Source organism: Mustela putorius, unplaced genomic scaffold, assembly GCF_011764305.1.
Source record: "Mustela putorius furo isolate JIRA1106 unplaced genomic scaffold, ASM1176430v1.1 tig00003834_pilon_pilon_pilon, whole genome shotgun sequence".
NCBI classification, from domain to species: Eukaryota; Metazoa; Chordata; class Mammalia; order Carnivora; family Mustelidae; genus Mustela; species Mustela putorius.
In genome coordinates, this window is record NW_025421987.1 from 136702327 (window position 1) to 136725236 (window position 22910).

General features: G+C 41.2%; 1 protein-coding gene across 4 annotated transcripts in view; it reads right to left on the reverse strand.

Moving 5' to 3' along the window:
- Window positions 1–22910, reverse strand: part of SCN11A (sodium voltage-gated channel alpha subunit 11) — a 109975-nt gene that overhangs the window by 58889 nt on the left and 28176 nt on the right. For 3 of the 4 annotated variants that reach the window (XM_045089156.1, XM_045089157.1, XM_045089155.1), the window contains 9 exons: window positions 17626–17754; window positions 16235–16338; window positions 12054–12227; window positions 11217–11280; window positions 6627–6768; window positions 5376–5573; window positions 4397–4570; window positions 1256–1385; window positions 4–242 (listed from right to left, as the gene is read on the reverse strand). In XM_045089156.1, the coding sequence (XP_044945091.1) occupies window positions 4–242; window positions 1256–1385; window positions 4397–4570; window positions 5376–5573; window positions 6627–6768; window positions 11217–11280; window positions 12054–12227; window positions 16235–16338; window positions 17626–17754 (1354 nt within the window). The remainder of the gene's footprint in view (window positions 1–3; window positions 243–1255; window positions 1386–4396; window positions 4571–5375; window positions 5574–6626; window positions 6769–11216; window positions 11281–12053; window positions 12228–16234; window positions 16339–17625; window positions 17755–22910) is intronic. The other variant, XM_045089158.1, reaches the window with a different exon arrangement.

Sequence of the window (22910 nt, forward strand, 5' to 3'; positions counted from 1 at the left end):
TACCAAATTCCCTATATGCAACATAGAAGAAAAACTCTTGTCCATTTTGTAATGATCCATGGCCAAGAAGATAGTGTTGATGATGATACAAATGGTGATGGCCAGCTCAGTAAAAGGATCAGTCATCACGGTTCTCAAGGCCTTCTTAATGCACAGCCACTGGGGGCTACAGTTCCACACAAGGTATCTGGATGCCAGGTTTTCCCCACATGGGAGGCAAGGCTCCTGTGATTTTTCTTGTTCTGGAGAAGAATGAAAGAGCAATTGAGTAGTTAGCTCTGAATCCATCTGGCTGCTGTTGGCCTGAGTGCATATCTTCTCCCCACGTCCTTAGGGTCTCCTATGAACCTGATCAACCAAGAAGAATGCTGATGGGTGTAGCTGGAAAGGTTTCCCAAACACAACTTCCATGTGGTATAGCCATGTACATCTAGTCTTCATACTTTCATTGAGCATCTGGGAGCTGTGCTGCACTGCTAGAGATAGAGATATGGAAGCCAACACTGGATGTGAACCCATGATAGAGAGAAATAGAAAATCAAGTTATGTTCATTCAAGGAAAACCAGGGTGAGAGCTGTAACAGAGGTGCACAGAGCTACCAAGGCTCAAGGGAAGGAGAAGTATTAAAGAAAAAGTACTCTCCAGCTAGTTGAGTTCAGCCATCAGGCCACTGGACCCCTGATTTCCCTGGCACCATTTCAGGGACCCATGCAAGCCAAATGAGGTGATACGACAGGCTCAAAAGTGCTAAGGATCAATCGGACCCCATCCTTGTAAGGACTTGAGTCCTGCCTTTGATCACCAAACTCTTAGTTGGATCCTGGTTACCTGCCGTGATTGAGGTCCATCAGATGGTTCCAGCCTATCTACATGGTCTTCCATTGTCCATGCCAGATTCCTAACACTAACTTCGAATATAACCGTATCCCACTGGTAACTTCTGTGTCTTCTCATCTTTGGTCACTATCATTGTCATTGCAACCTCCTGTGACTCCCTGGCCTGATTGGGAGGTCCTGTCTGTACTCTTGGTCCCAAGTCCCATCCCAAGCCTAGCCAGTTCCCACCACTACCCAAGGGCCAACTCAGGGTGGGCCCACTTCTTCTGAGTCACTTAGCTTGCATGCTCAAATTAGACAGAAGAAGTGACTCATCAGGAAGTTCACTGGGCTTCAGAGAGCTTCTGCGGGAGGAGAGGAGAATGGAGAGACATCACGGAAGTTCAGCTCTCCCTGCGGCTGAGAGACAGAGCTTACCCTGCATGGTGATGGTGAGGATGCTGACAGCGCTCAGGGCCCTCTGTCTTTGGAAGGGGTCCCCGTGCTCATCGAAGTAATCCACTGACAGATTCTGGGATAGTCGTTTGGTTTGCTCTAGGATGTGTGGCTGTAAGAGAAGGCAGGCATGGTGGACCTTCAAAGCAAAGGAACTGCCTCTCCTCAAAACCTCACAAGCTACTTTGTTTCAATGCCACATGCCTCAAAGACACTTCATATCTCATAGAGGTCCACTCGCTTCCACTTCATGGCACGCTGAAGGTTCAGTTTTTGTATTTCATATTTAGTAGATAAGTGCAATATAGTTTGAACATTCATATTTCTTATTCATGCACATTTCTAGGGTCCCAGTGACAGAAAATTTTCTTTCTCTGTGATTTATTCATTGTCAACAAAGAGCAAACAAAATTTTACAAAAACTAATGAATAACAGTTGAGAGCACAGAATCAATAAAAAGCTGAATTTAGAAACAATGTTTTTGAGTGGCATAAGTGGGGGATACACCCAGAAGGGTGGATTGGGGTCAGATAGTGAAGTGCCTTGAATGGCTGCCTAAGTTGATTTTGAAACAGTCAGTAACTAGAAAGAACAGCCAAAATAAATACAACAAAATCTATATACTAAATGTCAAGCACTCTTTCAGGCTGTGCCCAGGAGCTTGATTCTCACCTTACCTCCAATTCTGAAGTCTCTGGAGGTGAAAAGACACACATCTTCAGAAACCTATCCATAATTATTTATTTCCCCAAAGTCCTGACCAACCAGGGCCCCAGAGCAAACTATCCCTTGCGATAAGCTATTTTAAAGGCAACCTATAGTCTTTTTATAGCTATTTCTCTTTTGGTTTAAGACTTCTTATTAGCTGTCTGGTCTTGGTCTATTGTTTTGTGAAATGAGGAAAACCCCTCAAAACACTAAAAAAAAAGTTGCAGTCTCTTCAATATGCTATGTCCTGACATTAAAGAAGTCTCTAAACCAAGAGATCGGTCCCTGTCACTCCATGAGAGAGCTGCTCACAGGAGTGAATGAGTTCTGATCACCTACTTCAGCAAAGACTCGCAGACCCGCTTTCCTGACCCACCCTCAGGTGTGCACAGGCCCCTTCTGACCACTTCACCTCCTCCTTCCACCTCAGGAAAGTGGCTCTAGCCGTTATTCCATGGTCTGTATCTTCCACATTTTCCTCCCCTCTGAAGTCTCTCTTCACAATTAAAACATGTTTGAACGTCCCCTACTTCACTGATTTAAAAAGGGGATGGGGAGCAAAATAAGTCAATCAGAGAAAGAAAATTATCATGTGATCTCCCTGATATCAGGAATTTGAGAGGCAACGTGTGGGGTTTTGGGGGTAGGAAAGGAATAAGTGAAACAAGATTAGATCAGGAGGGAGACAAACCATAAGAGACCCTTAACCTCACAAAACAAACTGAGGGTTGTGGGGGAGAGGGGTGTAAGGAGAGGATGGTTGGGTTATGGACATTGGGTAAGGTATGTGCTATGGTGAGTGCTGTGAAGTATAAACCTGGTGATTCACACACCTGGGGCTAATAATATATTATATGTTAATTTAAAAATTTAAAAAAATAAAATTTTTAAAAAGAGGGGGTGCTTTTTTCCTACCCCATATCCCCCCATAGCTTCCTTTCTGCATATCCTATGGCCTACTCAACATCCCTGCTAGGATGCCCCACAGGCATTTCAAACTTGCCATGCCCAAAACTGAACTTGCCTTCTTCTGCACTCCCAGCACATGTTCCTTTCCTGTCTCAGTAAACTGCCCTCTATCAAGTTGTCTACCCAAGCCATTAACCGGACACCTCTCCCCTCCCCGTACATCTATTTGACTGCTGAATCTTATTTTCTGGAGATCACTGCACCCTGTCATTCTCTCTTCATCCTCCTGCCCTAATGACTGTTTAAGCCCCTATCGCCACTTGGATTACTGCCACAGCTTCTTAACTGGCTGCATCCAATTCTGTTCTAGTCCCATCCCATCTCTTCAATGCATTCGGGATTTTAAAACTATCAATCTGGTTGTCACTCTTTTGCTTAAAACCTTTCAGTACTGCTTAGTCCTTGCTCTCCAGGTAAAGGGTGAACCCCTGAGCTGGCTTCATGGCCTTTTGTGATGATCCCATCTTACTACTACAGTTTCTCACCACCCACCCTCTAGCTTCATCACATACACACATGTGCATGTGCACATACACTCCCAAGTGTCCCATTGGATCATGTTCTCCAGCTCTCCTTTGCCTCCAGGCCTTTGTATGTGCTGTTCCCTCTACCTTTGGTGCTCCATTCACTTTTTACCAAAGGATGAAACATTAATTCACCCTCTCAGCACAGACACTGCTTCCAATCCATGCTTCTCCCACTTCCACCAATTCTGGGTTGGTTGTTGGAAGCAGATGCTGCTGTTGGCTGAATCTTTGTCCCTGGGTCTTACCTGAGGCTTTCTCTGGCAACCTGACCACCCTTTGACCTAATGGATGCCAAGTCAGAAATCCGCAAAAATGATTATCTCCAAAACCCAGCAGTCTGGAAATAATGATGGACCAATGTTGGCATATAAATGCTCTAGTGTCCTCACTCCATGGAGATTAAACATCAACTACTTTCAGTGGTAACTGGCTTGATAATGAACCTTAACTGGCCACCTTTCTCTTCCATGTATCCTTTCTTCCCTCTCCTCTTGGTGCTTCCTGAGATCACTTCCCAAATAATCTACTTGCACTCTAGCATCTCAGAACTTCCTTTGGAGGGAACCTCCACTACAACACTGCTCCTTCTCTGTTCTCCCATAGCAATCATTATGTCAGTCATCACACTGAACAGTAACTGCCTCCTTGTTAGTGTGTCTTCTGTTGTCTGTTTCATACATCCCATGTATCCCCAGTACTTACCCCAATGCCAAGCAGAGAGTAAACACTGTCAAAACTTCGAATGATGCTTGTAAATAAATGGGTAGTTGAATAGACACATGGACGTGAGAAAATATGCACAAATGGATGAGAGGATAAATGAGTAAATGAATGAAGGAATCCTTTCAATTAGACTGCCAACTTGACCTGTTCCCCTAACAGTGCTATAGTATCATTAATTCCTGGGCTAAGACTTGCCTTTTTTGTGGAATCTTCCTCAGAATCTGATCCTGGAGGCTGGTCTTTCCCAGAGTCTCTCAAAAAAAAGGACTTTCTTTTACTTTTACCAAAAAGCTTTCTCTTCTTTGGGGAAAAAGATGACGCTTCAAGGGAATTAAGTGAACTTCTGTCAATTCCCATGGCAACCAGAGCCTTAGAAAGTGAACAAAAGCAATTAATAAATAGATAATCGTGAGTGTTCTCTCCTCTCTTCTGGAAGCATCATACCATTTAGACCGCTTATCACCTACATGGAATATGCTAGCTTTGTTATTTTTTAGCAGGGGCACAGACCCTGTTTGTTTATCCACAGAAAATGCAATCTCAGAGGCAAGGTTAACTCTTCCATAGCTCTTTCACTAACTCTTAGCACAGAGTCTAGGATGTGCTAGGCACTCAATAAATGCTTGTGCCTGACAAAGCAGGTATTAAACTTGATGGACTCCCCACTGAAAAATCTCTGTGCAGGATGAGAAAGAGTATAAAACATGTTCCTGAAATCTTAGAATTGGGAAAATGATACCAAGGAAACAATGAAAATGGGCTATAAATATGACAGGAATTTCAAGAAGAGAGAGGTGATCACAGCTGCTGTCTTTAGAGCACCATTACTACTTTCCCAAGCCCTCCCAGGCAAAGACCTGGAACACAAACATCTCCAGATTCCCATTAGTAATCCTGCAGCAAAGCCTTGGTTTACACTTATGCACATTTTATCTTCTAGCCAGCAGTCTGGGGTCTGTCCTAGAAGGCCCAGGTTTCAGAAAACCTAGGGTTCCCGATTCTTAAGAGCTCTGTGCCTGGACATTGTAATGAGAGACAGCAGCACAGCCTGTCTTCACAGGTCTTAAATTATCAGAAAAGCACCAGTAGAGAAAGCTCTGAGACCAGTTCTCACAGCCTCTGCAGTCCACACCCCCACAAGCAGACCTCACTGTCTGACACTGCGTGCCCCTACCTCCTTCTCCTCCTTCAGCAGCCGCTGGGCTTCCTGGAACATCTTCTCCTTGGCCTCTGTCTCAGCAGCTACATTTCTGTTCTGTTCCTCATAAGCCATAGTGACAACAGCCAGAGTTAAGTTAATCAGGTAGAAAGAGCCCAGAAAGATGACCACCACAAAGAAGAAGACTGAGTAGAGCCCTGAGGTACGCAAGGTCTGCAAAAGACAGAGCACATACTTGCTTCTCCAGCCTTTCTCTATAGAGGGGTGACTGTCACTTCAAGGGGACATGATACAATAGCAACAGATCCTCCCCCCAGCAGTGCTCAGGTCAGCTGTCCACAGTATCGTCTATAACCTCCCATAACCCAGGGACTTCTGACGCCCATCAATGAGCAGATGTCATCCCTACATTCCCATGTAAGGTGTGGTACTTTGTTAGGACTTTCTCAAGGGTAGTTGCATTTTAGAATTTAAAAGGCAGAAGAAGGAATGCTTTAAACTGATCATGGAGGACAAGGGGAGTTAGAGAGGAGAAGGGAGTTGGGGGAAATTGGAAGGGGAGGTGAACCATGAGAGACTATGGACTCTGAAAAACAATCTGCGGGGTTTGAAGCGGCGGGGGGTGGGAGGTTGGGGAAACCAGGTGGTGGGTATTATAGAGGGCACGGATTGCATGGAGCCCTGGGTGTGGTGCAAAAACAATGAATACTGTTATGCTGAAAATAATTTTTTTAAAAAATTAATTATTATAAAAAAAAAAACAAAAACTGAAGGAAGCACTGGTAGTAGAACTATGGGTAGAAGGGAATCCAGAGAGGGCTAACATTTCTAGGAGGAGGAGATGGTTTTTGATGTTCCTTTTCCTTTTAAAAAAAATTTTTTTTTAAAGATTTTATTTATTTGACAGACAGAGATCACAAGTAGGCAGAGAGGCAGGCAGAGAGAGAGAGGAGGAAGCAGGCTCCCCACTGAGCAGAGAGCCGGGTTCGGGGCTCAATCCCAGGACCTTGGGATCATGACCCAAGCTGAAGGCAGAGGCTTTAACCCACTGAACCATCCAGGCGCCCAGTTTTTGATGTTTCTAACACAATATCTAAGGTAGAATTTAATAGTACAACTATTGAGGATGAGGAACAGATGACAGAGAAGGAGGGTAGATGGTAAGTTATGAATAAATGACAGAAAGATAGATGAGCTATGGAGGAGGGGAGGAGGAAGGGAGGAGGGCAGGGGAGGAGAACAAGAGAGAGAGAATAATTAAATAACCTGTTGATAAAGCTTCTCCCAGGAATCTTGGGTCATAAGCCGAAACATGCCAAGGAAAGACCAGCCAAAGTTGTCAAAATTGGTGTAATTATAGTCAGGATTCCTTTTGGTGTGTGTGCATTTAAAATTTTCAGAACAGGCACTAGATGGAAACAAGGGAACAGAGGAAGAATTACATTCCCTGCAGGCTGGCTTCCCTCCTACCCCCACTCATCCTAGCCAAGGCACAGGCTTTTCTGAGGGCCGAGAGGTCATATGGAAAAGCCCTGGGTGCTGAGTATCTGTAAGAGGGACCATGCCCTGCCTGCCAAGCCTTCACTCACTTTCCAGATGGATCAATTAGTAAGCTCATATTCTTAGTTTTTCATTAAAAATTAAGTGTAATGATACAGTGAATAATTAGTAGTAATGACAGGCAAGAGAAGCACATATGTACCAGTATACATCTTTTATAATACATACATGGGAGTGTGCTTTGAGTACTCTCTTGTGCCTTGCTTTTTTCATGGAACAATATAGCTTGGAGGTCCTTCCACACGAGCATACAAGGAAATATTTCTTTTCATGTCTTACGGTTCTATGATTTATTTAATTGCTCAGCTAATGATGAAGATGTAAGGTTTCAGTTGTTAACAGTCTTTTGTTCTCATAAACATATGGGTCTTACTTTATCGCTTGCCCATAAGTCTTCACCCACATCACCAAAGCACACATCATTAAACGCATTTCTCAGATAATACAAGGGTAGGTACTTTCCTCATTTTTGATAAATATACTATTTTGATCAAAGTAATACATGCATGTGGTTTAAAAATCATGTGGCACCAACAGGCTTGTAATGAAAACCATTCCATCATTCTTTAACCATCATTTGCTTACTGCAAAGTCAACAACTTGTAACTCTTTTATGTCCATATCTTTAAAGATAACATTTATTATGATATATACCAACTTTAGTCCTTGGTGATTAAGTTCCTGCTAAGATGAGGGTTAGCTCCTCAACCTCCCATCCCATTTCATCACTACTTATATTCCCCCTCCCAAGGAAATACTGTGGCCTGAGTCTGTTTTCTGGGGTTGGATACTTTTTTTTCTTTGTTTTTGTGTGTTGCTTTTTCCAAGTTTTACTATCTCATTTTTCTGGAACAAATCTCAAATGGCTTCTTAAGAAGATGGGGTGATCTTTGCATATATGAGTATTTCTTTATTCTACCTTCAGAGCTGATTGATTGATTGGCTAGAAGTAGAAATCTGGTTTGAAAATTTTTTTCCTTAGAAATACGAAGGAACTGTGCAGTTATTATCCTGTGATGCTATTGAGAATTCTGATGCCATTTTGATTTTTGTTCCTTTGTGGGTGACCTTTTTCTCTTTGGTTTTAGGATCTTTTCCCTGAAAGGCCATAATCAGGTACTTGGCAGGGGCTTTCTTCACTCATTATGTTGGGCACTTTATGGGATGGTGAGGGACTTGCATCCTCAAGCTCAGGAAAATTCTCCATATTGTGGCATTGCTAATTTTCTCCCTTTTGTTTTTTTCTGTGCCCTATTTCAGGAATTTCTATTTAGTCAAAAGTTGGAACTTCTGGTTTGATATTTATTCTCATAATTTTCTGTCTCTTTTGTGGCTACTTTCTGGACTATTTCCTCTACTTGATCTTTTAATTCTAGTTCTGATTTTTTGTAATCATGTTACCAAAAAAAAAAAAAAATCAGTCTTTCTTAGTGACTTAGTGAAAAGGAACAGTTGTTCCTTTTTCATAATGAGCTATTTTTATTTTTATGTATACAATATGTCTCTTAAGTTTACTGAAGACCCTATTTAAAGTTTTAAAAGTCCTTTTGAGTTCTCTCTCTGAACTGTTATTTTGTCCACAGCTTTTAGAGCCCGAATGTTCAGATCCTTCTGAAATTCTTGCATCACAATCTTAATCTCCAGTGTGATGCTGTTGGGAGGTGGGGTGGGTGGTGATTAGTGGGGGAGGGTGGAGCCCTCATGATAGGAGTCACACCCTCATAAAAGAGAGCTCACAGAGCTCACTTTCTGCCATTTGAGGACACAACAGAGAAGACTACCACCTACAACCCAGAAGAGGATCCTCATTAGAACCCAACCAAACTGGTACCCTGATCTTGGACATCCAACCTCAGGAACTGTGAAGAAAGAAATTTCTGTTGTTTATAAGTCACCCTGTCTACAGTATTTTGTATTTTGTATTAGCTGCCTGAACTATGACAACATTCATTTTCCCTATTTCTTTCTCTCAGTCCCCTTTATGCCAAAGACTTCCTTCAGCTATCTGGTGAGCCTGGGCTATTCAGTAGCATTTAATCAGAGGTCCTGACAAGTTGATTGGGAATTTGCTTAGTGGGCAACATAGCCCTCAGTGAGTGGTAGGCTTTGCATTAGGGTGATTCAGAAGGAAGACATCCATTGTGTCCTCTTTCCCACCAGACCTCAGGGAAACCCTTGAAATCCCAGTGCCCTTATCTTCAAGGAACCTACTGGGGCTGAACCTAACATACTTAATTTATCTTACTTCCTAGTCACCATTCAAAGTATTAGCTTATTTTGCCCAATATCCCCTTGTCTGGATATCCTTCCTATCAACATACACATGTGATTAAAGCTCTCCTCCAGCATTTCCATCTTGGCAAAGACATCACCAGTAACTCACCCCAGAAGCAACAGAAACATCTCTAACAGTTTTCTCCCCTCAAAACACCCCGCCATCCTCCCATACATGCACTTGTGCACAGTGTACATCTAACCCCCTTCTTCAATTCACAATCTTGTTCTTTCTGTCTCCTAAATGTGTTTGGAATTCATCCATCCATTTCTCATCATCTCCACTGCACTGTTTTGTGATTTTCATCTGTATCAACCGAGTCTTCTAAGTGGCTGTCTCATCCACTCTATGCATCCATTCTCATGTAGCAGCCATAGTGACTTTTACAAACAACTAATCTGCTCAGGTCTTGTTTCCTTTGTGATCAATGTCAAAATATTTGGCACTGATGGGCTACCAGATCTTGCAGAGTTAGTTCTTGTAAACTTCCTCTCTGCCTAACAAGCTGCTGGGCTTCTTACTGCCTCTGATCTCGTGGCCTCATGCCCAGAGTCTTCCCCCTTTCTATTCTAGGGACTGAAATTGTTCATTCTATCTCCTCACCTACCAGAACTCCCTACTTATGCTTTAGATCCACACTGTGGTCACCAGTCACCACACTGTGGCTCTTAGGGAAGGAGGCAGAGAGTAAAGGCTAAAAACCAGGCCTAGGCCCTAGACAGACAGAGAGCTGCCTATGAAGGTGACCTATGACCTTAGACCTGTCATCTCCTTGAAAACCACCATGTCATGATCAATGGGGAAGGTCATCTTCTAGGAGTTCATCTTCTATACAACTTCTGAGCTTTGGGACTACACATAGATTAGAGAGCTATGATTATTACACAAGCTTAGAGAGATGAGGACACAATAAGGACCAGCTGGAAGCCAAGACTGCCGTGTCTATGTGTCCAAGTGGCTCACCCCACCTTGGATTTTACCTACAGTAACCGTACCTGCCCTGTATGGAGTCAAGGAAGCACTGTATATAACAGCTGTTGGTCTCCTCATTAAATGAAAGCACCGTGGAGGCAGTGTGTCTGCCGAGGATCATTTTAGAGAATTCAGTAGTCCTTGTATTACACTAAACCCTATGATGTCTTGTGAGTTTGACCAAATATAAACCTATGACTATCCCAGGTAGCATTAGAAGACACTTCCCTCATTTTACAGACAGGGTTATACCCTCTGTTCAATCTCTCTCAGTATCTATATGTCTCTCTTAAAACATTCATCACACTTTGAAGGAGTAAAACACACTTTCTCTCCTTCCTGTGAGATGCCAGATTCAAGAGAGAAGTGATCTCTAGTTCATATTTGCATTCTTTGGGCCTAGCACAGGGTTTGGCATGCTCTCAGCCTTTGATACATATTTGTTATTGAGGAACAAATTTTTAGCCTATTTTATCAGAGTGACTTGCATATTATCTTGATTTGAAATGTACTCATTAAATCACTCTGAAATGAATTTCTCGCCACAGAGAGCACTGATACTCTGGAAGAAAAAAGAGTGTCCCTAAAGGGCCAGAGAGCTATGAACCACTGGGGTGAATGTGTATGAACATACATATACAACTGTTTATGAAATTAGAGGCAGTGGTGATCAACAAATGATCACATTTTCAGTAGATTTTTTCAGTTATAAATTCAACATGACTTGGGGAGAAAGCTGCTCTAAACACTTGGAAACAATTATTAAAATATTAATTATAATTAAGTATATCATTTTATTATTAATTTTTAAATTAATTTATTGATTTTTAAATTGATTGATTTTATTATTAACACTTATAATAATGAATTATTAATAACTTAATAATGCATGTGTAAACTTGCCTAAATACTGTTTGCCTAATCAGTACTGTTTGCCTACTGCCATCACTGCTCCAAAAGTCATTAGATGAAGACTGTCTGCCACATTACCCCAAAAAAGGTCCACCAGTGCTGTACTTGGGAGAAAAATGGAGATATGAACTTCTTACCTGTTACCCATCCAGGTACCACACATTCTGAATTCAGAGGAAGTTTTCTTTTCAAAACAATTTTCTGAGAAGGAAAGAATCATAAATTCAGATTTAAAAAAAAAAAAACCTGAAGGGAAAGAGAATAGCAAATATGCCAGATTTGGTTGAAACAAATGGTTTGGAATCCTCAGAAATGATCAAAGTGGATGGCCAGAGAGGAACCAGAGCTTAAGCCCTGAGGAAGGAGCAAGAGAAAAGGAGGGTAAGGAGGAAGGTAGAAGGAGGGGGAGGAGGAAGCAGTGACACCACCATGCCCCTGAGGCCTCTCAGTGCATAAAACTGAACCTGAGATCATGCCCGGGGGAAGTTGGACACAGACTCAGCCCATGAGAAGTGCATAAACCAAGACAATCATGGAGAGAGAGAGGTTAGCCACATGAGATCCAGGACACATGAAATTGCTATAGGATTGACCTCAGTATGGAGAGGATGCAGCAGAAAAAAAGTGATATTATTGGAGAAAATACCCAAGGAGGAGGGCTGGGAAGTTGCTGGACAAATCCAGGCACTCTGAAGACTTCTGCAAAACATGACAAAGAATTGCGCAGATCCACAGGGGAAGGGATAGGAGCTGATATCACTTATGTGGCTGTGGCTGCAGGCTTTGCCTTCTCCATGGAAACCCAAAGAACAAAGCAGTTCTCTAAGAAACACATGTGCCCACATGAGAACTCTGGATGGATGAAGTCATCCTTGCTCCTAAGAGACTCTGTAATGCAGATCTATAGACAGTATGAGCGATGACAATAAAAGTTAACCGTGCACAGACCAAGGTGTGAAAGGTGGAATATTTACCATCAAGGTTACTGATATTCTCACAGTCCTTATGGATACATCTCTGGTTCAGACTTCCCTTGAAGAGCTGCTGACCTACCAGGGCGAAGATGCTGAGGCAAAAGAGAGTCAGAATCATCACATCAACAAGCTTCTTCACAGAGCGCAGCAAGGCCCCAACAATGACCTTCAGACCTGGGGAGGAGAAAGACCAGTGTGGGGACAAGTGCCCACTCACACACACAGCAGACACACGGGAGGGAACAGCCAGGGCCTCAAACGTCACCCGGCTGCAGGCTAGAATCAGAAACTGGCCTAGTTGAGGATTCTGATGCCATGGGTTCTGGTTCCAACTCTGCCTGAGAAGCTGCATGGCACTGAGTAGTCCACCAGTCTAGCTCAGCCTTTCCATCCTGCCTGGTGTCTGCCACAGGGTTGCTCTGAAGAGTTAGTGAGAAGACTCTGAGTAGAAACATATCATACAGACAACTTGATTACACTTGTGCAGACACCTCACAGCTGGGGATTCCATGTAGCACCAAGACCAAAAGGAGGCTCCCCTAGAGGAGACAGACCTGTATTTAACATTCAAGGTATGCAAGGTGCCATAAGACAGTGCTAAATTGGGGGGCAGGGAGCTAGAAGGAGGATCTTTGTCTGGAACAAGAAAATGAGAATATTCTGGGGGGGGAAAACTCATATTATTACTTAAAATAGTTTTATTTTTTAATTCAAGAAATATTTACTAAGCACCTATTGTGTCCATGGCACACTGCTAAGCTACCAAGTTACAATATAAGAAAGACATAACCTTGTGGTACAATGGTAAATGTTTAAAATTAGCTTTCTGGGGGTGCCGGGGTGCTGCAGTCAGTTAAGCATCCGACTCTTGATTTCTGCTCAGGTTATGATCTCAGGGTCATGAGATCAAGCCCTATGTCAGGCTCTGCACTCAGCACAGAGTCTGCTTGGGATTCTCTCTCTCTAACCCGCTGCTCCTTCTGCCCCCCCAACAGCGCTCTCTCTCTCTCAAATAAATAAGTCCTTTAAAGATAAAAAAAAACAAAAACGCTTTCTCTGTCGGGGAGGAGCGTGTGTGCAGGGAAAGTCCCATCTATAGCATTTACAGACTTCTTTGCTGAATTTTGTAGTGCAGATCCCTTTTCTTCCTCCACAGAGTCCTCTCAGCATGCTGGCTTCAACCTAAACTACACAACATCACTGGATGCAGAGCTGAAAAGGAACATGCACAACCTGCTGCTGAGGCACCAAAACAAGTCAGCCCCAGTACACCACTGAGTCAGGGGCTCTGCTCTCAGAGTAGCTGGAGAGTTAAACAACCAGACAAAACTTAAACAATTTGTGAGATGACACAAAGTGGCAACATTTCAACTAATCGGTATAAACCATGACTGGTAGACTTAAGAACAGAAAGGGACACCAAATGGAAGGCCTAACCTGCAGCAAATGAGCCTTCCATGAAGTGCGATGCCACACAAGGAGAAGGCTTCTGGACAAGCTGGAGCATTCAATCTGGTTCATATTCACAGCCCATCCTTAGCTTCATCTTGATTCACAGAACACCTTCCTTACATGGCTTCCAGGATCTACATTTCCCTCTTACTTTCTGGTGGCTCCTGCTCATCCTCTTTGCTGGTTTCTTCCCTTCTCCCCTCACCTTTAAGGTGGTAGTGACCTTGGCCCTCTTCTGTTTTTCATCTAGGCTCACTCTCTTGGTGATCTCATCAGATTTCATGGCTCCAAGTATCCTCTATAAGCTCATTATTTCCAAAATGGTATCTCCAGCCCAAGCTGCTGTCTGGAACTCCAGACCTGTAGACCTCATTACCTACTTGATACTTCTATTTGATGTTTCATAGCCATCTCAAACAGAACACATCCAAAGCTAACTTCTCATGCAACCTCCAGACCTGCTCCTCTCACAGAGGAGCTATATATCTGTATATCAGCTGTATATCTCACATGGGGTTTTTTTTTTTTTTTTTTAGTCCTATGTCTGAAGCTCAAAACTCACAAACAGAAGGAAAATACAGGAAAAGGTTCCTTCTCTGACTTTTGGGGGAAAACAAGCTTATTTTTAGTCTCCTGTAAAACTAGTTTCCTGATAAGACTCTGAAATGAAGATTTAATTATTTTTTAAAGAGATGTATATCTTCTGTCTTCCATAGTCAGGTTATCTGACTTCTTAGGAAATGCAGGTTACATTTTCTGTGTCAGTCTGCAATGACTCCATTTTTCTAGTCACTCAGACCAAAAACCTTGACTCATCCTTGACTCTTTTCTTTTGCTCACACCACACACACAGTCATCCCATCAGGAAATCCTATTGTTTCTACTTTGAAATTCATAGAGTCAGACCACTGTCTACCAACTCCTCCACCACCAACTGATTTAAGAGCACAACCATCTCTTTAACAGTGGTCTCTTGTGTCATTTTGGGTTCTTCTCTGAGAAGCAGATACTCTGGGACCAGAAGTGCAAGAGATCTGTTGGGTGACATGTCTGCAAAGAAAAAGGGAAAGCAAGTACAGCTGGCAGGGAAAACATCAGAGTATGACATGAGCTGACACCTGGGAAAGGAGAGTGGTAAGGAAGTAGGACTGGACAAGAAAAGCCTCTGACTAGAGTGCCACTGGGAGAGAGTCTTAACCAGGTTCGCTCCCAAGGAGCCCCTGAGCTTAAGTTTCAGGACTTTATCCTTAAGGAATGGGCCTTCACTAGTCCCCCTGACATGCAGGGAAAGTGTGATCTTGGCATGAACATGAATGCAGTTGTGAATCCAGAGATGTGGCAGCTGGGATCATCACTCAGCTATGCTCCCTACAGCAGGAGATGTGAGTGGCACATTTCCATGATGATCACCAAGCCTCTATCTCATCTTTCTGCTTCTACCTTCACTCCCCCACATTCTATTCTCCATACAACAGCCAGAGTAGTCCATCTAAAACCTGTCAGATTAATGGATAAAGAAGATGTGTACACACACACACACACACACAGAGGAATATTAGCCATAAAAAAGAATGAGATATAGCCATTTGCAACAAAAACAATGAATAGACCTAGAGGGTATTAATGCTTAGTGAAATAAGTCAGACAGAGAAAGACAAATACTGTATGATTTCACTTACAAGTGGAATCTCAAAAACAAAACACATGAACAAACAAAACAAAATGGAAACTCATAAATACAGAGAACAAACTGGTGGTTCCCCGGGGTTTGGGAGGAGGGGGATGAGCAAAAGGGTGAAAGGGAGTGGGAGGCACAAGTTTCCGGTTTTGGAAGAAATAAGTCATGGGGACAAAAGGTACAGCATAGGGAATATAGTCAATGGTATTGTAATAGCATCATATGGTGACATATGGGAGCTATAGCTGTAGCGAGCACAGCATAATTTATAGAATTGTTGAATCACTATGTTGTACACCTGAAATTAATGTAACATTGTGTGTCACCTATACTTCCATAAAAACAAATCAAAACAAAAACCCCTGCCAGATCATGTGACCCCTCCGCTTGAAGTCCTCACGTGGCTCCCACTTATCTCAGAGCACAGCCCAAATCCTCCTAGTGGTTATGTGCCTCCCCTCCCCTATGCGGTCCTTCCTCTACCACCTGGCCCCTCACTCTATCCTTTCTATTCCTCAGTCTCTGCACTACTGGCTGTTGCTAGTGCGCAGAACACTCTTTCCCATGTATCTGCTTATGAAACTCTCTCACTGATTCCAAATCCACTCTCATCTCCCCCCACCCAATGACCCCTATTTTGACTACTCTATTGAAAACTGCATCCTGCATCCCTGAATCCCTGTGACTTCCTGTAGCCCTCATATTGTTTACTTTTCCTTTTTATTTTTCCATGGCACGTTTCACTTCCTAAACAGGATAGCTAATGACCTCTTAATTACAGTTATTGCTTGGTGTCTCTCTCCCCACCCCAACTCAGAATGTAAACTCCATGAACACAGAGACCTCTGTCTGTTCGCTCACTTTATGGTATACCTCAAGCAGCTAGCACAGTGTCTAGACATATGCTCAAATACACATTTGTTAAGTGATCAAATAAATGAGTAAAGCAGAATTTGTTTGCTTTTGGTTTATATGACATCTTGAGAAATTTTAAATATAAAAGAACATTCCTCCTGCTAAGAGGCAGTATTGAAAAATCAGAGTGATTTACCTGAAACCACTGAAATTGCTTTCAAAGCTCTGAACACTCGGAAGGTACGCAGGGATGACAGACCGAAGCTGTTTTTCCTGGATTCTGGTATGTATGTTGCAAACCTGTAAGACAAAGTACAGGAGAAGTCTGGGCCTACTCTCGGTCGTATAGCCATGCTGTATATCTCCACAAAGGCCACAAATAAACATGGTGGAATTGGGGGCCTCACCTTCCCAACCTCACCTTCATCACGGGGTCTGGTAATACCATTCTCTATTGCTGTGGACCACAGATTGCAGGCTGTGCTAAATGTTATATTTGGAGAGAGTTGAGGATTCCTTGAAATACTATGCAGTTGTGGATACATCCATTGATAACAAAAATCAATCAAAATACTTATTGACTACCAAGTTCCAGGTCCAGTGCACTTCCCTGAGGTCTCACTATGTGGCCAAGCCAAGAAGAAACCCAGGCAGTCTGACTCCAGAGCCCTCACCACTGCACTACACCACTTTTCAAGAGCCAGCAGTGCCCAATCATTGAATTTCAAGGGTAAAACTCTGATATTAATAGTATCTACTCCAAAGGGCTTTTGTGAATAATATTAAATAGGAAAACATATGCAAAGTGCTTAAAACAATGGCTGGCACAAACTAAGTAATGTTAGGTTTATTATTATTGTGCTGGCAAGGGGCCATTGCTCTTCTTGTTCTTTATTTTGCTGACTCCGTTTCACCACTCAGATGCCAAACTGATGTCCTTTCCTTCAGGAGGAACTTCAACTCTCACCTCATGTCATATACAATATACATAATAGTTAACTTAAAATGGACCATGGACTAAAATGTAAGAGCTAAATCTATAAAACTTCTAGGAGAAAATGGAAATTAAAAAAAAAAAAAAAAAAAAAAAAAAAAAAACTCCTTGAGAGCTTGCAGTAGCCAAAGATTTTTAAGACTCTGTAGTTCCTCCTACACGTTCTAACAGCCAAATATATGCCCAATTCCTGTCCTAGCACTCACCCTACCAGACTGTGACGGTTGTTAATTTTCTCTCTTCCCATCTGGACTGTGAGCTTCAAGAGGGTAAGAACCATGTCTGTTTGTTTTGTTTTATTTTCATTATCACAACCCCTGTATCTTGCACAGAACTTGGCCCATAATAGGCCAGTGTTTGGGAAGTGAATGGTTGAAAGAATGAGAGCATGAATGTGGCCTAGAAATGGATTCACACTGGAGGCCTCTGGCCAATCGTCCGCAGGGTGCTGTTCAGGGCCAATCAACACTGCACTCAGAACTCTTGGCCTTAATAGGACACAGTTACTCACATGGACCCACACTTCCTGGTGGAAGCCCAGGAGCTTCTTTCCCACCCCGAGTTTCCTCAATAAACAACTTTGACATTCTTACGCTGTTACAATGACAACGGAGTCCAGCCAGTTCCATGGATCTCGAAGAAAAGAAAACTCATCCAGAATTAAACCTCTTGCTAATATTTTTATCAAAGCTTCAAAAATATAAATCCCAGTGAAAACATACCTATAAAGCAAAGCATTCAGAACAAGAAGGAAGATGGTAAGTGGTGTGAACAGCAGAGAGCCCATTTGTCTTATCTAGCCTTTATGCAGTTTTTCCATTTCAATGTGACATTCAACATTCTGATTATCAGCAAACCACAGTTCAGTGTAGTAGGTTCCTTAAGGAAGTTCTAGTGGTTAGAATTTCTGAGAAACAGGCCCACAGATAAAATTGTAAAAGTGCTATTCAATGCCTAGCTCTACAGCCATATTCTTGAGAGTCGTTTTAGCCAATCTGGGACCTTAGGAATGGGTGTTGTCACTGTTATTTTGTCACTACTACTCTAGAGTTGTCACTGTGATGTACTGAAGGGGGTGACGGCAAAGGAACCATAAGTGACAAGGCTGAAAACGGGATCTTTCCATATCCTATATTCATAGGTCTGAAGACTTAATACTATTAAGATGTTTGTACTACTCAGTCATCTACAGATTCAGTGCAATCCCTATCAAAATCACAATGACATTCTTGGCAAAAATAAAAACATCCATCCTGAAATTCATGTGAAATTTCAAGGGACCCTGAATAGCCAAAACAATCTTGAAAAAGAAAAAGTTGGAGATCTCATACTTTCTTATATCAAAACTTATCACCAAGCAAAAGTAATATAAACAGTGTGTAGCTGGTATAAAGACAGACATATAGACCACTGGAATAGAACAGAAAGCCCAGAAATAAGCCCTAGCATATATAGTTAAATGATTTTCAAAAAAGATGCCAAGACTGTTCGGCAGGAAAAGGACAGTCTTTTCAACAAATGGTACTGGGAAAGCTCAACATCCTCATGCAAAAAAATAAAGTTGGACCCCTATCTTACAGCATGTACAAAAATTAATTCAAAATGGATTAAATATCTAAGGGCAAGAGCAGAAACTATACAACTTCTAGAAGAAAATACTTGCAAATCATATATCTGATGAGAGGTTAATACCCAGATATACAACTTAATAACAACAAAGAATTACACCATATACAAAAATAAACTTAAAATGGATTTAAAGACTTAAACGTAAGAACCAAAAGCATAAAACTCCTAGATGAAAACTTGGGCAGTAAGCTCTCTGACATTGGTCTTAGCAATATTTGTTTGGTTCTGTCTCTCCAGATAAGGACAACAAAAGTAAAAGTAAACAAATGGAGCTACATCAAAGTGAAAAGCTTTTGCACAGCAAAGGAAATCATCAACAAAATGAAAAAGGCAACCTATGAAGCAGAGATGATATCTGCAAATGCTATATCCCAAAGCCCCCACCAGATAACATCTAAATTATATTTTAAAAACTCCTACAACTCAATATCAAGCAAACAATCTTATTAAAAATGAGCAGAAGACCTGAATAGACATTTTCCTAGAGAAGATATACAGATGGTCAACAGGCACACGAAGAGACACTTAAGGTCACTAATAAGGAAGAAAATGCAAATCAAGACCACAGTGAGCTATCATCTCACACTTATCACAATAAACATTATCAAAAAGATAAGAAGCAAGTGTTGGCAAGGATGAGAGAAAAGGGAGTCCTTGTGCACGGTAGATAGGAATGTAAATTGGTTCAGCCACAAAGGAAAACAGTGTAGGGGTTCATTTAAAAATTAAAAATAGAAGTACTATATGATCCAGCAATTTCACTTCTGGGTATTTAACCAAACAAAACCAAAACACTAATTTGAAAAGACATACATACTGCTACGTTCAATGCAGCATTATTTACAGCTGCCAACATACGGAAGCAATCTAAATGCCCATCACCAGATAAACAGATAAAGATATGGTATATATACACAAGAGAATAGTACTCCACCTTAAAAAAAGAATGAAATCTTGCTATTCTTGGCAACTAAGATAGACCAGAGAGTATTATGCTAAGTAAAATTAGACAGAGAAAAACAAATACTGTATGATTTCACTTATATGTGGAATCTAAAAGGCAAAACAAACAAAACAAAATAGATGCCTAGAAACAGAGAACAAACTGATGGTTCCCAGAGGGGAGGAGAATGGGAGATGGGGGATGGATGAAATAGATGAAGGGAATTAAGAGGTGCAATCCTTAAGTTATAAAATAAAAAAGACATGGGAATGTAATGTACAGCATAGGGAATACAGTCAATAATATCGTAAAAATTTTGTATGGAACTAGACTTATTCAGCCTTAAAAAGGAAGGAACTCCTGACACATGCTACAATGTAGATAAACCTTGAAGTAATTCTGCTAAGGGAAATGAATGCTATATCCCAAAGCCCCCACCAGATAACATCTAAATTATATTTTAAAAACAAAAAGATAAATACTGTATGATTCCACTTAAACGAGGTACCTAGCAGTCAAATACATTGCCAGGGACTGGAGGGGAATTAGTGTTTAATAAGCACAGAGTTTCAGTTCTGCAAAATAGAAAGACTTCTGGAGATCGATGGTGGTAACTGGTTGCACAATTCTGTGAATATACTTAATATCACTGAAAAATGGCTAAGATGGTAAATTTTATGTAATATATATTTTACAGCAATTAAAAAGAAAAACCCATTTCTATTCTCTTCCCTGAGTCCTTCATCACGTTCTATCCTCTAATTTATTTCCCTTCTTCCCCTTTCTCCCTCAAAAACAAATAAAATAAGCAAATAAAAAACAACAACAAACCCCCACAATATTCCATCTCTCTTGTTATAAACGCAAGCTGTCAAAAATGCTGGTTCTGCAGAAAAAAATATACAGTGGAAAAAAGACAGTCTCTTCAATAAATGGAGCTGGGAAAACTGGACAGCTATGTAGAAGAATGAAACTCGACCATTCTCTTACACCGTACGCAAAAAAAAAAAAACCTCAAAATGGATAAAAGACCTCAACGTGAGACAGGAATCCATCAGAATCCTAGAGGAGAAATAGGCAGTAACCTCTTCAATATCAGCCACAGCAACTTCTTTCAAGATACTGTCTCCAAAGGCAAAGGAAACAAAACTGAAAATGAACTTTGGGGACTTCATCAAAATCAAAAGCTTCTGCACAGCAAAGGAAACAGTCAACAAAACAAAGAGGCAACCGACGGAATGGGAGAAGATATTTGCAAATGACAGTACAGACAAAAGGTTGATATCCAGGATCTATAATGAACTCCTCAAACTCAACACACACAAAACAGGCAATCATATCAAAAAAATGGGCAGAAGATATGAACAGACACTTCTCCAATGAAGACATACAAATGGCTATCAGACACATGAAAAAATGTTCATCATCACTAGCCATCAGGGAGATTCAAATGAAAACCACATTGAGATCTCACCTTACACCAGTCAGAATGGCCAAAATTCGCAAGACAGGAAACAACATGTGTTGGAGGGGATGTGGAGAAAGGGGAACCCTCTTACACTGTTGGTGGGAATGCAAGTTGGTACAGCCTCTTTGGAGAACAGTGTGGAGATTCCTCAAGAAATTAAAAATAGAGCTTCCCTATGACCCTGCAATTGCACTCCTGGGTATTTACCCCAAAGATACAGATCTAGTGAAAAGAAGGGCCATCTGTACCCCAATGTTTATAGCAGCAATGGCCACGGTTGCCAAACTGTGGAAAGAACCAAGATGCCCTTCAATGGACAAATGGATAAGGAAGATGTGGTCCATATACACTGGAATATTATGCCTCCATCAGAAAGGATGAATACCCAACTTTTGTAGCAACATGGAGGGGACTGGAAGAGATTCTGCTGAGTGAAATAAGTCAAGCAGAGAGAGTCAATTATCATATGGTTTCACTTATTTGTGGAGCATAACAAATAGCATGGAGGACAAGGGGAGATGGAGAGGAGAAGGGAGTTGAGAGATATTGGAAGGGGGCGTGAACCATGAGAGACTATGGACTCTGAAAAACAATCTGAGGGTTTTGAAGGGGTGAGGGGTGGGAGGTTGGGGGAACCAGGTGGTGGGTATTGGAGAAGGCACGGATTGCATAGAGCACTGGGTGTGGTGCAAAAACAATGAATACTGTTACACTAAAAATAAATTTTTTTTTAAAAGTGAGAGAAAAATTAAAAATTTTTTTTAAAAATGCAGATGTAGTGAAAAGAAGGGCCATCTGTACCCCAATGTTTATAGCAGCAATGGCCACGGTTGCCAAACTATGGGAAGAACCACGATGCCCTTCAACAGACGAATGGATAAGGAAGATGTGGTCCATATACACTATGGAGTATTATGCCTCCATCAGAAAGGATGAATACCCAACTTTTGTAGCAACATGGACGGGACTGGAAGAGATTCTGCTGAGTGAAATAAGTCAAGCAGAGAGAGTCAATTATCATATGGTTTCACTTATTTGTGGAGCATAACAAATAGCATGGAGGACATGGGGAGATAGAGAGGAGAAGGAAGTTGGGAGAAATTGGAAGGGGAGGTGAACCATGAGAGACTATGGACTCTGAAAAACAATCTGAGGGGTTTGAAGTGGTGGGGGGGTGGGAGGTCAGGGTACCAGGTGGTGGGTATTATAGAGGGCACGGATTGCATGGAGCACTGGGTGTGGTGCAAAAATAATCAATACTGTTATGCTGAAAATAAATAAATGAAAAAAAATAAAAAATAAAGAATAAATTAAATATATATAATATATTTTAAGGTATTATATTTATATATAAAATATGAATATAAATATAACATAAATACATAATATAAATATACTTATACATTTATATATAAATTATATATTATTATATATAGTGTATATTATATATTTATTATAATTATAAAGTTACATAAATTATATAAATATATATTTATATATAAACATATAAACATTAATATATAATATAAATATAAATAATATATTTTAAAATATATATATATAATATATATTTAACTAGAAATTTATTTGTGGGGACAGTTTACTTAGGCCTTCTTAATTCTAGGTTATGACAATGAGTTATGTTTTGCTTCACAGACAGCATGACCTGATTTGTAGAAAAGAAAAGATAAGTATATATTAAAGTAATTGATTTTTTGAAGAAAAAAAAATGCTGGTTCTGCGCGCGCGTGCGCGCACACACACACACACACACACACAGGCTTCCCTTTAGGGACAGAAACAATTCAAACAATCTAAACAATCTATCATTTCACAGT